At 38.5% G+C, this 15,756-nt stretch overlaps 2 protein-coding genes across 3 annotated transcripts in view; both read left to right on the forward strand.

Annotated features, from left to right (window-relative positions):
• The window catches only part of cdk14 (cyclin-dependent kinase 14), a 210,338-nt gene extending 202,788 nt beyond the window's left edge, over positions 1–7,550 (forward strand). For both annotated transcript variants that reach the window (XM_033980456.2, XM_033980457.2), the window contains one exon: positions 3,766–7,550. The gene's annotated coding sequence lies outside the window, so the exon portion shown is untranslated. The remainder of the gene's footprint in view (positions 1–3,765) is intronic.
• Positions 7,551–9,445: 1,895 nt separating this feature from the next.
• fzd1 (frizzled class receptor 1) lies at positions 9,446–11,752 on the forward strand. Its single transcript, XM_033980455.2, has one exon. It carries the CDS (start codon positions 9,735–9,737, stop codon positions 11,385–11,387), a length of 1,653 nt encoding a protein of 550 aa, XP_033836346.1. The 5' UTR covers positions 9,446–9,734; the 3' UTR covers positions 11,388–11,752.
• The last annotated feature ends 4,004 nt before the right edge of the window (positions 11,753–15,756 follow it).

The following is a 15,756-nucleotide window of genomic DNA, read 5'->3' on the forward strand; positions in this document are numbered from 1 at the left end:
GCCAACATCATATCCAATTCCTCCGTTCAATAGTTATACCAGTCATTGTGGTTATTTTTTTACCATAAAGCAATACTTACTGGTTTCATTCCGTTCATTTTCCTATTACAGGACTTTTTCCTTGGTTCAGCTGTAGTATTTTGAGGACTTGTGTGTTTTAAGTTGGATCTACCTTGTTTTATGAAATATTTATCTGATCAGCTACTAGATTTTTATGGTGCATTTCAGAAATTGTGATAATGTTGAAGTAGCCCTGTCAGGATAACACATTTTGAAGTGTGATATATCGTTGAAGTAAATATAGACAATAAATGATAATATTGAACCCAAGCCAGAAAGCAGAATTATTCCCCAAAAATGATTATAAATGTACAAAAACTGTTAAAAAATATGAGCTGCAACACTCATCGTTATTGCCAGGAACTTTCTTTGGTGATAAAGTGCAACATAAAACACACTGAATAAATACAAATACAAATAAAGGCATGCACAAAGTTAAAAAAGATATGCTTAAAAAAAATATACATATATACTTACAGGTAGAACAGCAGCATCAGAATAACAGTGCAAACATGACTTGACATGACATTAAAGTGACTGGTATTATAAAGTGTCCAGTTTTGTGCAAATATTATAAAGTGATTCATAATTCAACTTTGTACAGCTCAAATCTCAAAATTTTCCCTCTAGTGCAAAGTTGATATAGTAATTATCATGAATCACGAAAATAAAGTAAAAATATTCTCTGTTTGTAGCGTAGCAAAGACAATTTTTTTTTCTGTAACATTCTTTCTAATGTAAGATATAGGATGCTTAAAAACTGCATTTGAAATAATTAATGAAAAAAACAACAACATTTGAACTGCCGAGTCTATTGCAGATGCTCACTAGCTTTGAAAACATTATGTGAATTAAATCTTAATAACCCACAATTGATTTTATCCCAGCTGTTTTAACAACTAATAGTTACAGAACTCATTTTGCCTTAACTGTGATTTTCGACGTTGCCATAAACACTCGTAATAGCTACACTATTGGTCTCCGTGGTTACTGAGCTCATTCTCACTCCATTTGTCTTCACATTGTCCACACATGACACGTTCAGGGTGGTGTTTCAGGGGGAGGGGGACAGTTAGCAGCTGGCCACGCCTGTTAAATCCTTCTCCACAAAACCCTCCCACCAGCTCCATCTGCTCCCCCAGAGGCCTCCCCTCAGCTGGGATACCCTCTCCGCACCTTCCCCTGCCTTTGATCCAGGGACGGAGGAAGCTTGCATCTGCTCCCACTACTGTGTTCTTATAAAGACAATCACGCTCTTGTTGGATGGTAGAGTGGAAATGACAGAGCGCTGAAAGTTTCATTTGTTGCGTTCTTCATCCACACTTCTTTCATTTCCTGTTTTGGCTCATAGTTCGACTTTGAGTTTTTGCTATTTTCACAATATTACACTGATAAGCTTCTCCAAGGCATCTTTGATACTGGCTATGTCACCAAAAGTCTTTATGTGGTCATTATATAGCAAAGTATATTATGAAAATTGACACAGTAAGGTTAAACGCTTCAAAATGTTGTCAGTCTTTTACTTGAATACCTCTAACTACACATTCGCAACTTTGCATCTGCACAAGGCATAGGCGTTTAAGATGTAGACAGTTTTGCGAATTCCACTGCCAAACTTCAAGCAAAAGTTGAGTTTGTTTCCAAATGAATGCAGATACTCTTTCCTCCCTTTGCCCCCCCTACACACACACACCAACACACGTACACACACACCCCAACACACACACACACACACACACCTTGCATTGGAACACAGTGCATCTTACAGAGTTGCTTTTTCACAGTGCGGTGATGTGAACAGAAGAGCGGGCAGGGCCTCAGGCTGCTTCTGGCTGCGGGCCTCCTGGCAGGTAAATCCGGCTTTGCCTCCAGACTCCCCCTGTTTGGAAAATTAGAATCACATGACATGGATTTTACACGGATCTGCCCCATTTAGAGGCTCACGACGACAAAAACACACCTGGGTTTCTATACTATTGTACTGATGGGGTATACTGTTTTTTTCTGTATTGATATTGTTGACTGTACTAGATACTCTGTGTGCTGGACTGGTCAGTGATAAACATGCCTATGGAATCTCAAGTTCAGTGTTTATCGGGTTCAAAGTGCCCTTGTGCTAGGTCAGAGAGTTGTGCAGTCCTCTGGCTAGAAGAATGAATGACATTGCTATAGATTGTACTTTTATGTTTCTATGCATTACATTTTTTTTTTACCCACAAGAATACCTCATTGCAGTGCATTTGTTAAAAAATAAAGCATTGAAATAATACGTTTTCATCATCCGTTTTGGTTTCAGATAGGGCTAAATATATTTTTTCTCAAACTACACAGAAGTAAAATAACTATTTGTTTGTATCTTTTGCCGAAGTATGTACCTCGCCCTGGACTACAAAATATATTCACATCCAGGTCTGGGCACTGTATTTATTCCAGGCTAGAGGCAATTCCTTGTTTGAGGTATCTTCTTCCTGCATGCTTCTTTTTGTGCAGTTTTAGCCATTTCTGGAAATCAAAGTGTTATGACATACTGATCTGTCTAAAAATGCTAAAAGTCTTTGAAACCTTGAATGGTGCACAAAGGCGACTGCAGAGTCTGTGAGCTGATCCAAAAATTTAGATTCCAGTCGAATACAGTGTATTTCCAGTGGGAACTCAAAAAGAGAGGGAGAGAAAATCCGAGTTGGGAAAGCGGATAGTCGAGAGAGGGCCTTAGAAAGCCTATGCATTATTTATCAGACCAACTTTCTTCTCCTCCTCTTTCCCTGCTCCCCTCTTTTCATACAATGTTCCCTGTTGTCTGCTGTCTGTCTCGTGGTTAAATATTCAAGTGGTTGTCGCAGTACAGTACCCCACATAGAGAGTACAGAATTGAAAATGGCAGTCAGTCACACAGAAGCAGTTAGAAGTTGTTACACAGTTTTGCATGCCGAATTAGCCTCCCTGTGACTCTCCTAGTCACAACAGACTGATAGTTGATTCTCAAGCAAGTTTTCTTCAAGGCCGTAAACAGTTATGTGAGGTTAGAGAAAGTATGCATACATTTTTGCTTTTGATGACATACGTTAAGCTTGTCTTTTAGTTTTGGAGACTTTTCTGATCCTAATACCCAAACTTATGCACTTCTTCATCAGGTAGTGACTTACTAGCTTGTGTAGTGCACTGTAGCTCTCAAAAATCCCAAACCAAAACAAAAATCCCAATTAGATTTACTTACATTACTTATATCTGTGTCTATTTAATGTGCACCATAAGATACTCACAACAAGTGCTTTTCGGTTCTTTTTGCATTTGCTTTATTCATTTGAGCAGCTAGCAGCTCCATGTATGCATATGCCTATTTGCTTTTAGGTTTTGTGTTTGCTGGTTTATCAGTAAAGACTAACAGGAGTAAATGCAGCGCTGAGTTGTAATTTACTCATCTTTGTGGCTATATGCAGGTACATTCACTATCAGGGGGTTCCTCAGGGGTCTATCTTGGTACCACTTCTGTTCTATAAATTCATGCTTCCCTGGGTGAGTTAATACGCTGCAATAATGTGTGTTACCACAACTATGCAGATGACACTCACAATGCCTCAGTCATTTTTGGCCAAAAGAAAAAAAGACATAATTTAGGCACTATCTCTCTCACTTGGTTATTTAGAGACAAAGTTACACATAACTCCATTACTCTAAAACTCTTTCCTTCTCTCTTGTGTCTTTCAGGTGGCTGTTGTAAAACCATGAAGACCTGCGTATCGAGATAGAGGATCTAAACAAAATGGCAGAGCCCCAGAGTTCTTTATTTATTACTTTCATGACGTGTGTGCGAGTGAGAGAGCGAGTGTGGTGTGTGCATGGTCAAGCAAAGGGATGTGTGCATGTGAGCTTTTCAGATGGTACCTAAGAGTTATCATTTGCAGATTTTGTTTACTTTTTATAAAGCTCCAACGACTCCTATGATATCATTGTCACGGTAACAACAAAAAGGACTTTACTATTGGTACATATTGTGTTTTGTGTTTGTAACTAGCCTCCTATTTAAGAATGTATATTTGTATGATATACTCATCTAGATACTATATAATGGACATTTTGAATATCGCATCTTCTCACACTGCTCTGGCCAACATACGCAAATAAGCAGCAAACAGGCCAAGCAGAAACAATGAACAAAACATGATGCAGTCACAAGAGATGGTTTTCCTTGTATATTTTTAAGATATGTTTGACTTGAATCCAAAAAAGTTTATAATAATAATAATAATGATAATAATAATACCAATGTAACGCTTTGTCAGGTGGAGTAACATGTGTCTGGAGTCTGGAATTAACTTCATAAAACTTTCATGGCTTTTCTCAATCTCCCTCTTCCACATATGCAGTAGGAGATTTGGCAAATACAATCAACCACTATACAATGCTAACTTAAATAATACAAAATCGGAATGAATTTGTGAGACCATATTGGTATACAAATGTTGGCTAAGCTTTTGTCTAGCTGTGTTATATATTAGGAACTTGACAGTGCGTACAACCAAACCACTAAAGAGAATAATAAATGGAACACAATTGTATTTGTTTATTTATTTCTTTTTTATTAAAATCAGTTTTTGCAATTACATCATACTAATCATAGTCACCACTGAGCATTATGTCCATTGTGTAGTGTTTCAAAATGGCGATTGATCAGACAGGGTTTAACAATGCTACGTTGTCCAGTCTGATCCTGTAATGGGGTGGTTTGCTTCACAACATGGAGGCAAACTATCCATTGTCAGCCATGTTGAATTCACATTTTCTCTCCTGAATCTTCCCTTAAAATGATTTGAACGCTTTAATAATTTAAGTGGACTTCAAACATGAGCCCGGACACATGTTCTTTCACCTGAAGAGCCAGTCTGTGGAGATGTTGATGGTGCACACATAGTCTAACCAATCAGATGCAATACTGACAGCAGCTGTAGACATACATGTTGAGTGAATGTGCGAACTTAAAGGGGCAATAGCTTAGCATCAGTGCTTCCATCCACAATATCTACACGGGCTATGGAACTAAACTGTCACAACATAAGGCAATAGGCTCTGCTGGCTGTTGTCCCGCTAGGCCCAGGACAATCTTATCTGCCATAGAAACATCTGCAATATTACTACTGCTAATATTTCAGGTTTGTTTATTAGATATTATTAAGAGACACAGCTTTATTTGAACTGTTGTGGCACTGTACTGTATCGCCAGTAGAAATAGTGGAGAAGGAAAAATCACCAATGATTTTCAAATGCTACAATAACAAGACATGAGTGAATGATGCATAAAGTTTTAATTAAATAATGATAATGTAATACTAATTGCTAAGATGGCCAATTTGTAGTACATTTAAAAGATTGTGGTGTAGCTATAGAAACATCATAGCTATATATTTCCCTGTCCAATTCATTCATTCTCTCAGTGTTAATCGAATAACAAAACCAATTTTCTATACCAGAGCTTCCATCCCAACTTGAAACACAACCTCCACTCTTTCTACTGCCTGCGGTGTGTAGTATGTGTAGTATAGGTGGGAAATACTTACCTGGCTCTCATGCTTTCTCATATGTGTGCCCCTCAACATCCTCTTTGAATTTATACAATGTTTTTAAAACACAAGTGGTTTTATGTATTTTTGAATTGTTGCTTTAATGTTTTAATTGTGTTGGTGATCATTGTGAAGTACTATCAACACAAAGACTTCCTGTTTTATCAGTTGTGAATTGACTGAAATAATAACACCGCTGGCCCTGAGCTGTTACAAAGACACAAGGCTGCTAAACTCATACACTTGGCTAACACATTTCCATACTCATAAATAGATATCTTGCCTGTTTCAATAAGGACCTATTGCTACGCAGTTAAATCCTGCAGCCCCTTTATACCCCACAGAACTGGAGTTGGTTCAGCAAATGAAAAAGACACATGACTACCTTTATGGCATTTAAATGGATAGATTATTTGAAGTGAGGGAGATTTTCGCAGATAGCAATAGTGGACCAAGGTATGAGTTGAAAAATCCCAAAGTAACTTACAATGTTTACTGTAGCTACACGCTCTAACAATCACGCCACACGCCTGCTTACTAGCTAGTATGTTGTTGCATGCTATCTCTACAACAGGGAAATCCAAACTTGGTGCTTATTTACCTGCAATTAAACATTACAGTTAATAAAAATAAGGTTAATAATATATATTTCAATTTTTTGTCAGGCATAGCCCTTTTGCCTCAAGCTGTATTACGCAATTCAAATTTTTGTTGTAAAAAATGACTTTCAGTGTGCAAACTATTACTATTATTGCAAGCAGATTCTAAATGTTTGCATGAATCAATATATGAAAAAGCTGTCAACTTTTTGCACCCAGCGCCTTATTTTCATGACTCAGACGCGTTGACACTGTTAAATATCTTCTGCTACCAATACAAATCCAATCTGTCTGACCACTGAAAATAAATATAATTCTGTCTAAACTCTCCCCTATGGAATTTAAAAGCACTTTAAATAAATTATGCTTGCCCTATACATTCCAGTCTATTTGGTCAATTATAAAACATTATAACCATGCCAACTATTTTCTAAACTACCTATATAATCACGCTATGCCCCTGAATTCAAATACTAATTTTGGATAGATGTAAAATACAAATTGCTATGAAGCGAGTGTGTTTTGCCCAGCGTGCAACAGTAAAATAAGATGAGATGGGAAAGGGTTAATATATATATAGTTATGTGCAGGTTACCCAGTGTGGCTTTAAGGGATTGCAGGTGTTAATAGCATTTGGATATCATTTTCTTTGTGCACATCTAGTGGCACATGTTTTTTGTTTTTTTTCTAATTTGCAGAGCTACAATACGCTAGCCTGCAGTCTTGTACAGAAACATTTATATTTTTGTGTGGGCAGTTGTTGAGGACACTGCTCAAACTTGAATGCGCTTCATACTGTAGATTTGGGACCCCATGAAGGAAATGGTTTTGGAGAAAATTGCACATATAGCACTGTGACGGGAAAATGGAATACTATTTTAGCCAGAAATATGAAAAGTAAAGTTGGTGAAATGCGAAATGGGTGATGCTTCCAGTGTTTGTATACAGGGTTATACAGAATGCCCCTTTATGCTAGCAAAGAGAAATCATTTATGAATATAGGCTATGAACTATTTTTGGTGGTGTCATGGAAGGGAATGGTTGACTTTACTGAAATAGGCTAATCCATTTTTGCAGCTTTTTCCTAACTTCTTCGCATATTATTTTCATTGTATGCTGCACTGAAAAAAGAAAACACAATTTCACATGTTGTTTGGAAAAAAATACAGAAGTGCTGTCAGCCACTTCGAGTGAAACACAATATAATATACAGTAGATTAGCAGTTGCATTATTTGTTACAACCTGTATGTAATGTTATTATGGAAGATGTAATGTCCTTCTGTAAATGTTGTTTATTGTTGTTTTACCTGAAATAAAATTTATTAATGCTTCAAATGTGAGTGGAATACAGTGCAGTGTACAGGATCAAATTGTTACTTATATTTCTAATTTTGACCATACTGTATACATTTTTGTCCCCTAATTTGTACATCCACATGAACGTTAGACCAAAAAACAAAACACTTGATTTCATAGACGTCTGAATCTTGCAAAACCAGATGAGATCAGGGTTTGGAGCATTCGGATCATCGAAGACAGTCATGATTAGGAATGATTGCATTGATCTCGTTGAAAAAATCCAATTCAAACCGTAATCATCATCACCAGAGCATTTGGAACAGTCACATTTGAAAACACAGATGCTATAACTTGAGAAATTAAGACAAGAGCAGACTGTACCTCAACTAAAGCTTTTCTCTAACTTAAAACAAAAACTACATTTTACATTATGGCCCAGATTAAGAAAGTCGAACGCAGTTTTTACAACTTATTCATGGACAGAATACAGTTATGTGTTCTGTTTCAATATATAAAGTTCACAGTTTCCTCTCTACACTATATAGCTAAAGATTTTTTCTATATTTCCATTTTTTTCACTTCAGGATCAATAGTTTGTCACAGGCAGTAGAAGAGATAAAACCCCAACCACCTTAGCACCAAACACCAAACTGTCAAATCCTATCAACACAACATTTCTAACAAGTTTGGGGTTTTTTTTTTTCTTCCTCTGCTTTTCGCCAACAAGCTAAGCCCTCAAATTCAAATGGTTCATCCCGCTGTGGTAACTTAGGTTTGTTTGCGCACTGCCCCTCTTCACCTAGCGCCCTGAGAAGAAAAACCTTATCATCCTTATGTCAAACTGCATTTAACACTGGTCGCTAACTGGCTCTGAGTGGTGCCAGTTGGAAAGCTCTTCTCTGTCCTTGTCTACATTTTGACTTCCTATACTGCATTTTCCATGTTTGAACTTAACTGCGCTAGCTGATTAAAGGAAGGTATTTCGACTTGGGCCACTGAATGTCTGCAGCCTGGACAAAGCAGTGCTCTGTGGAGAGAGTAGATTGAATTCATGTGAGGAAAATCTTTGACGTAGACATTTTGGATTCATAACAAATGGATAGAAGTCAAATTTAGGGTCAAAATGTAAGCTTGCCACGAGATGTTGTTTAATTGGCTTATGAAGTACAGATATTTTTTTTTTATTTGGCAACAGATATTTGACAATTATTTACATCAACCACTTACATAATAAAACATTGTCTAATCCATAGTGAGATGAGAATGCACGTGTGCTTTTTAAACAAGCTTTTGCAGCATTTGAACAAGGTTAGGTTACATATATATATGTATATATGTCTAACCTTTAATTGTTAATACATTAAATATACAAACAAAGATATAAGATTGTATTATACTTAAAACAAATTGTTCCCATGATTGCACTCAGTAACCTAAATGGCACTCTTGTTGAACTAGAGTGAACTTCTTCAGTCACGAGAGAATAAGTAAAAGTGTAAATCCTTCTTAATAAGCCCCCTCCTCCTCCCCCTCCTCTTCCTCCTCCTCCTCTTCCTCCTCTACAGCTGCTGATCCTAAACTCACAACACACTCCTCACAACCAGAGAGAGAGAGAGAGAGGAGGGAGATCATTAGAGCTAAGTGCAAACCGGAAGCTTGTCAAAATAAAACAACAGCGTTTGCACATTGGATCAAATTGTACTCGCAAACTATTAAAAGTGTTCAAAAACATAAACATAAATCTGTCTGGCTATTAAACGGTTATTTTATAGATGAACTTGTCCGTGAAGGAGTAAAACAAGAGTCTGGGTCAGTGTTGATGCTTTTATTGTGTAGCGCACAGCCGGAAGTTTGTTGTTGCGGGATTTGCACTTGACAGACGCAGTGAGTGAGACGGAACAGAACAGGTTTGAACGCCAGACTGGCGCTGTGTCGGGCTGCTGACAGGACCGGTGAGGCTCTCTCCTGCAGGACACGTACCTTCCCGTGGATTTTTACTCTTCCAGCATGACCCTGTGAATGGACTGGTGGATATTCTCAGTTTGTCTGTCACATACCGCCTCAATGTCACGGGAAACTGTCCGTAGTGACTTTTAATTTGAGCCTGGAATTACGTGGAAAAGGCAACAGCAGCAGCAGAAAGCGACAGGGAAGTGTCGAGGCAACGTAAGTTTGTTGAGCGACACGAGAACGTTACAACCGCGGCTGGTTTTACGCACAATGGCGCACTACAGACACTTCCACACCGCTTTGACTTTGTTGTTTCTTTCCGTGCTCCTGAACGCGGGGATATTCCGAGTGAACGGCCAGTACGGCGGTGATAGGGGAATGTCTATACCGGATCACGGCTTCTGCCAACCGATTTCCATTCCACTGTGCACGGACATCGCGTACAACGAGACGATCATGCCAAACCTGCTCGGGCACACAAACCAGGAGGACGCAGGGCTAGAGGTGCACCAGTTCTACCCTCTGGTCAAAGTGCAGTGCTCCCCGGATTTAAAGTTCTTCTTGTGCTCCATGTACGCGCCCGTGTGCACTGTTCTGGAGCAGGCTCTGCCCCCGTGTCGCTCCCTGTGTGAGCGCGCGCGTCAAGGCTGTGAGGCGCTCATGAACAAGTTCGGTTTCCAGTGGCCGGACAGCTTGGCGTGCGAGAGTTTCCCCGTGCACGGCGCAGGAGAGCTGTGCGTGGGGCAGAACATGTCGGACCGCACGGACGATCCCCCGCACTACCCCACGGAACGCGCGCCCCCGGAGATCCCCACGGGTCAGTTCAGATGCCCGACCTCTCTCAAAGTGCCACCCTATCTGAACTACCGCTTCTTAGGTCAGGAGAACTGCGCAGCGCCTTGTGAACCAAAACGCTCCCACGGGATGATGTACTTTTCAGAAGAGGAGCTCAAATTCGCGCGCATCTGGATTGGTATCTGGTCCGTTTTGTGCTGCGCGTCCACACTGTTCACAGTTCTGACTTATTTAGTGGACATGAAGCGTTTTAGCTACCCAGAACGCCCCATTGTTTTCCTCTCTGGCTGCTACACCATGGTCTCTATCGCATATATAGCTGGATTCCTGTTAGAAGACAAGGTGGTTTGCAATGACCGTTTTGAGAATGACATGAGGACTGTTGTGCAAGGTACCAAGAAGGAGGGCTGTACCATTTTGTTCATGATGCTGTACTTTTTCAGCATGGCCAGCTCCATTTGGTGGGTCATCCTGGCACTCACCTGGTTCCTGGCAGCTGGTATGAAGTGGGGGCATGAGGCTATTGAGGCCAATTCTCAATATTTCCATTTGGCTGCTTGGGCTGTGCCAGCTATCAAAACCATCACCATACTGGCAGTTGGACAAGTGGATGGGGACGTGTTAAGTGGTGTTTGTTTTGTTGGCATAAACAGCGTAGACGCCCTAAGAGGGTTCGTTCTTGCTCCCTTGTTTGTCTATCTTTTCATTGGCACTTCGTTCTTGCTAGCTGGATTTGTGTCACTGTTCCGGATTCGTACCATAATGAAGCACGATGGCACCAAGACAGAAAAACTAGAAAAGCTGATGGTACGGATTGGGATTTTCAGTGTCTTGTATACAGTTCCAGCTACTATCGTCATAGCCTGCTACTTCTATGAACAGGCCTTCAGAGAGCAATGGGAGAAAACGTGGATTAGCCAAACATGCAAGACCTATGCAGTGCCGTGTCCCGCCCACAGTAACCCCAATATGAGTCCTGACTTTACCGTCTTCATGATAAAGTACCTCATGACTCTGATTGTCGGAATCACATCCGGATTCTGGATCTGGTCCGGAAAAACGCTAAATTCATGGAGGAGGTTTTACACAAGACTGGCCAACAGTAAACAAGGCGAAACCACTGTGTAGCCTCACATAGGACATTGGACTACTTTTTATGACAAACTGAATGATTTTTATTACCAATTTTTCCATGAACTTTTAAAGGTCACATTTTTATTGTACATATGCATTTGTGAGATTTTTGTAAGTATATATTTGTATTTAAAGTTTAAAAAAAATACTTTTAAAAAACCCAAGTTTGTTTTTCTTAACAGCCTATACGAAGGTGCCCAAAAGTGACTGCTCACGTCTGGTTCAGTGTCAAATTCCAAAATCTTTTAAATGTGACAAATTCATATAATTTGCACTCAAATTGTACAAATCTGCCATGAACTGAAGACACATGTCCTAATATTTGGAAATAGGGCCATTTATTTAAACTTCCTGTTTTCAGCTTTTTTTATGAGTGGGGAGAGGCACTCAACAGTTAAGGTTAAAGATTTCAAAGTAAACGTGGTGTAGAAATGCTAGAAGTGAATTTTGTTTTTTTTCTCCTTTCTACCTCTTGTTAGTTACTATCATTTAAAATTGCTTATACATATTTGGAAATGTCTTTTGAATTCTATATTTGACTTGTATGACCTTGCCATACTTTGTACAACCCAAATCAATTTCGAGAATATAGCAAAATATCCAAACCAGTAGTGGTCAGTCACTTTTGAGCCCATCGTTCTTACTTAAACAGCACAAAGAGATCTAGCTGACCATAGGATCCCATGACAGGGTTTGGGCTGGACTCCTCTGGGCCCTGGGTCTTTGAAGGTGGGACGTCCTGTAGCAGCAGTGGGTCTATTCTGAGCACTGTCCCGTGAAACACAAGTGCTTCCTCGTGGCTCTCTCCCTCCTCTTCCTCATTAACAGCTGTAGTGTGCTGTTTTCACTGGAGACTAAGAGGAAGAGAGAAAACATATTTGAATGAGATTCGTTGTGACAGTTGGTTCAAGCCCTGGCAGTTTTAACATTCCTTTCCATATAAAGCGCATGCAACCCTGTCTATTTAAAGGGGGCATACCTGTGGCACTTACATGCTGTTGTTGTCGTCATGGCAGCATTTGCGTTGCATTGTGTGTCATTTACAGTGATGAACGATTTGCAGCTGCTTACTAAAAGTGTAGTTCTTTTCTATGTTCAGAATGACACGCAAGCTCAAGAATTTATATTTGAGGCTTTTTTATGTTTTTTATTTCAGTTTCGGCATTTTCCATAAAAATGAGTTATTATGACTTCTTGACTTTCAAGGCTAGGTCACAGTAAGTTTTACATTTCATTCAAACACATGTAGAACAATTGAGCATCTCTTAAAGTTTGGACTACTAAAGATATTTTAATGGTACTACAATGCAGAATGTGTTGTCTATTTGGCAAATAACTACAGCCTTATTGGGAAACATGGCCACTTGTGCTAAAATATGATGAAAACAACAACAATAAAGCTTGCTTCAGTGCTACTCCCAATAGTAAAACATTACCAGTGTGGGCAGGCAAAATACTGAAAAAACAAAATGTTTCATGGCCTTTTCAGTTCTATTTACAGACTATTAAGCCATTCTCATTCTCTACAACTTGGCCGACTTCAAAACATAAAACTGATTGGTCAAAATAAAATCATGTCTATGCACATATACTGTTGATGACTATACTAAACTATATTAAATCTTAATTGTGAAAATCAACATTGCAGACAGACAGAAGTTTGGCAACCACAATGTTTATTACAAGGAGGGGATTTGGCTTTCAGATCTGGCAACTCCTAATAGTTGGACTTTGTTGAACCTGTTCCAAAACAAAGTAAACTGTCAAAGTTATTAGCAGATCCAATTACATTGAGCTTGTATCTGTCCTGAAGTTATGCAGTAATTGTATTGAGTATTGTACTGGGTAAAGAGTGAACAGAACTACTATTAGTACTGTACTATTCGCAGTGGGAACATAAATATGCTGCAAAAAAACATATTTGATTGGAAGATTGTTGAAATTAACCCTAAAAACCCCTTTAACATCAAATAACTGTAATGTGAACGCAAAAGTGCAAGTGGACACACATTGATGTCTTGTCAAATGCTTTTTACCATATTCAAAGAAGAGCTGTCCACACATAGTAACAATACTCATATTAAGGACATGCAGTGTGGATTTGCCCATTCCATAGACCTGATCTTACACAGGTTCATCAGGTTTTGCAGATGGAGTGGTTTTACTAAATGGCATAAAAATCCAAAATATCCATATCTGTAGTGTGTAGTAAAATGTACAAATGACACTATTATAGAAATGGCCCTATTTACTTGAGCCAAAATGCCCTCCCACACACAGATATTATAGAGAGGGATGACGAATATCACTCATGCAAATATAATAATAATATACTTTTTATTTTTTTTTTACTTTATCTTTGTTGTTAATAAGGGCAGGAGAGGTCTGGAGCCACAGTTTTACAGCATTTGACATAAACTGTGTGTCCAAATACAGGCTTCTCCAATCAGTCAGTGCTTCCTGATAATGCTATACAATGCTATACAGTACTTCCAAGTAAATTTGATTGTTTTCCATTTACCTTCAAGAGATTTTTTATATTTCTAAAAAAAAAAAAGAGAAAATAAACAGTCTCATCATTATAACTCAAAACTGCCTCTGTATAATTTGTCCGTAGTTTAAAATATCTTGTGACCGCAATCATTATTACTTGCAATAATAGAGGCCCGAGGAAAGCTACTAGTACTTTTATAAAGCTGCTCTTATAATATGATTAAGTGGTACAAATATTGAACCTTGCCAAATTGTTACTACTTCTTCAACCTCGTGATAAAGTAGTTTTACAACCGTTGCTATCCCTTTTTAACCAAGATGCAAAATTCCTCAGATGTCAGTTTTAAGTAGAACAAATTGGTACTTTTCTGGTTCTGGTTTGAAGTTTAGTGATTTACACACAAAAAAATTATAAAAAAAATATGAAACTGACAAACAACTAGCTGACTAACACTGAACAAAAACAGGCTGAGTAGACATATTCAGGAAAACTATTACATTATCTCAGGCATGCCCAAACTGTGGCCCGGGGACCAAATGAAGCCCTCAGATCGCATTTTTCTTGGCCCTCAAGCTTCCAGGTGAATTGGCCCATGTTACCTTAAACAGTACTTTTTACTTTACATTTCTGAAAATCTACTTTAACAAGCCCATATCAAATATTTAATGTGTTTTATTGAGGATTTAAGCATGAATAAAGCTCTAGTGATTCAGTCTAACTTATAATAATAACAGATTTTCACTGTATTGGCGACCAGTCTATGGCCCTCAATCGGCCCTCAGTTTTGTCTGTGTTTTTATATGTGGTGCTTAATGAGAAAAGTTTGGACACCCCTGCATTATCTCATTGAAATTAGAAAAGGAAAGGCTCTGATTGGTACTTTTTGAATCCTGTCACTCTGCATTAAAAGACGACTCTTCGCTTTGTTACGATTCAGAAACAGGCTTTAGGAATCATGAGCAGCAGTGCCATTGTTTGGAGACGCATATACATGAAAACAACAGGTTTGCGTACTTGAATTTATCAGCACTTTCTTGAGGTTTCATGAGGATATGTCCTTATTTCTCAACCCAAATTCTTAAGTCTGCACGTTGGCTAAAATGCACGACAAAATCCATCCAAGTATTCTCTGCTTTCTTTAAGACTAGCTGGAAAAGCAAAGGCCCAAACCGCACTGATACAATGGACCCTTTGTGCTTGTCTCGTGTGTCCTCACTTGGCTCAGGTGGAGAAAGACGAGCTCAAAAAGGGAATTTCACACACACTAAAAGGATGTAGTTTTGCTTTTTTCATTTGATTTTTTTTTTTTTTTTGGCACACAGCATTTATGACTGTAGACCTTGCTTGCGTCTTTGCTTTCAGCCACAAGCAAAACGAGAAAAATTACAAGCTATTTCACCAGCTCTTTAGAAATGTAAAAATGAAAGTTAAAAAGGTGGGTTTATGCAGAAGATGAGTAGTGTTAGAATAAATATAGTGTAAATATTGGAAAGGTAATCTGCCGTGTAACAGGTCATGTATAAGGCAACAGGAGTCACTAAGATGCAGTGGTGGAATGAAGTACAAGTAGTAAATTGCTGTACTTAAGTTAAAAAAAAATGTAGGCATCTGTATGTTACTTAAGTCAATTTTGTATACTTTTTACTTTTACTTCACTACATTTGAGAGCATTTATCTGTACTTTCTACTCCACTACATTTTTGAGCTGGACTGAGAAGTAAAAGTATTTTTTATTATTTTTGAGAACTGCTGAAAAAAGGAGGGTTTATTTTTAAGCCAAGTTCATAGTTTGAGCAAACAAAAATACTCTTGATTGAATTGTTTTTGTAGAACGAAATTCAGCACAATTCTTGATCAAAACCACATCTG

Source organism: Periophthalmus magnuspinnatus, chromosome 16 (assembly GCF_009829125.3).
Source record: "Periophthalmus magnuspinnatus isolate fPerMag1 chromosome 16, fPerMag1.2.pri, whole genome shotgun sequence".
NCBI classification, from domain to species: domain Eukaryota; kingdom Metazoa; phylum Chordata; class Actinopteri; order Gobiiformes; family Gobiidae; genus Periophthalmus; species Periophthalmus magnuspinnatus.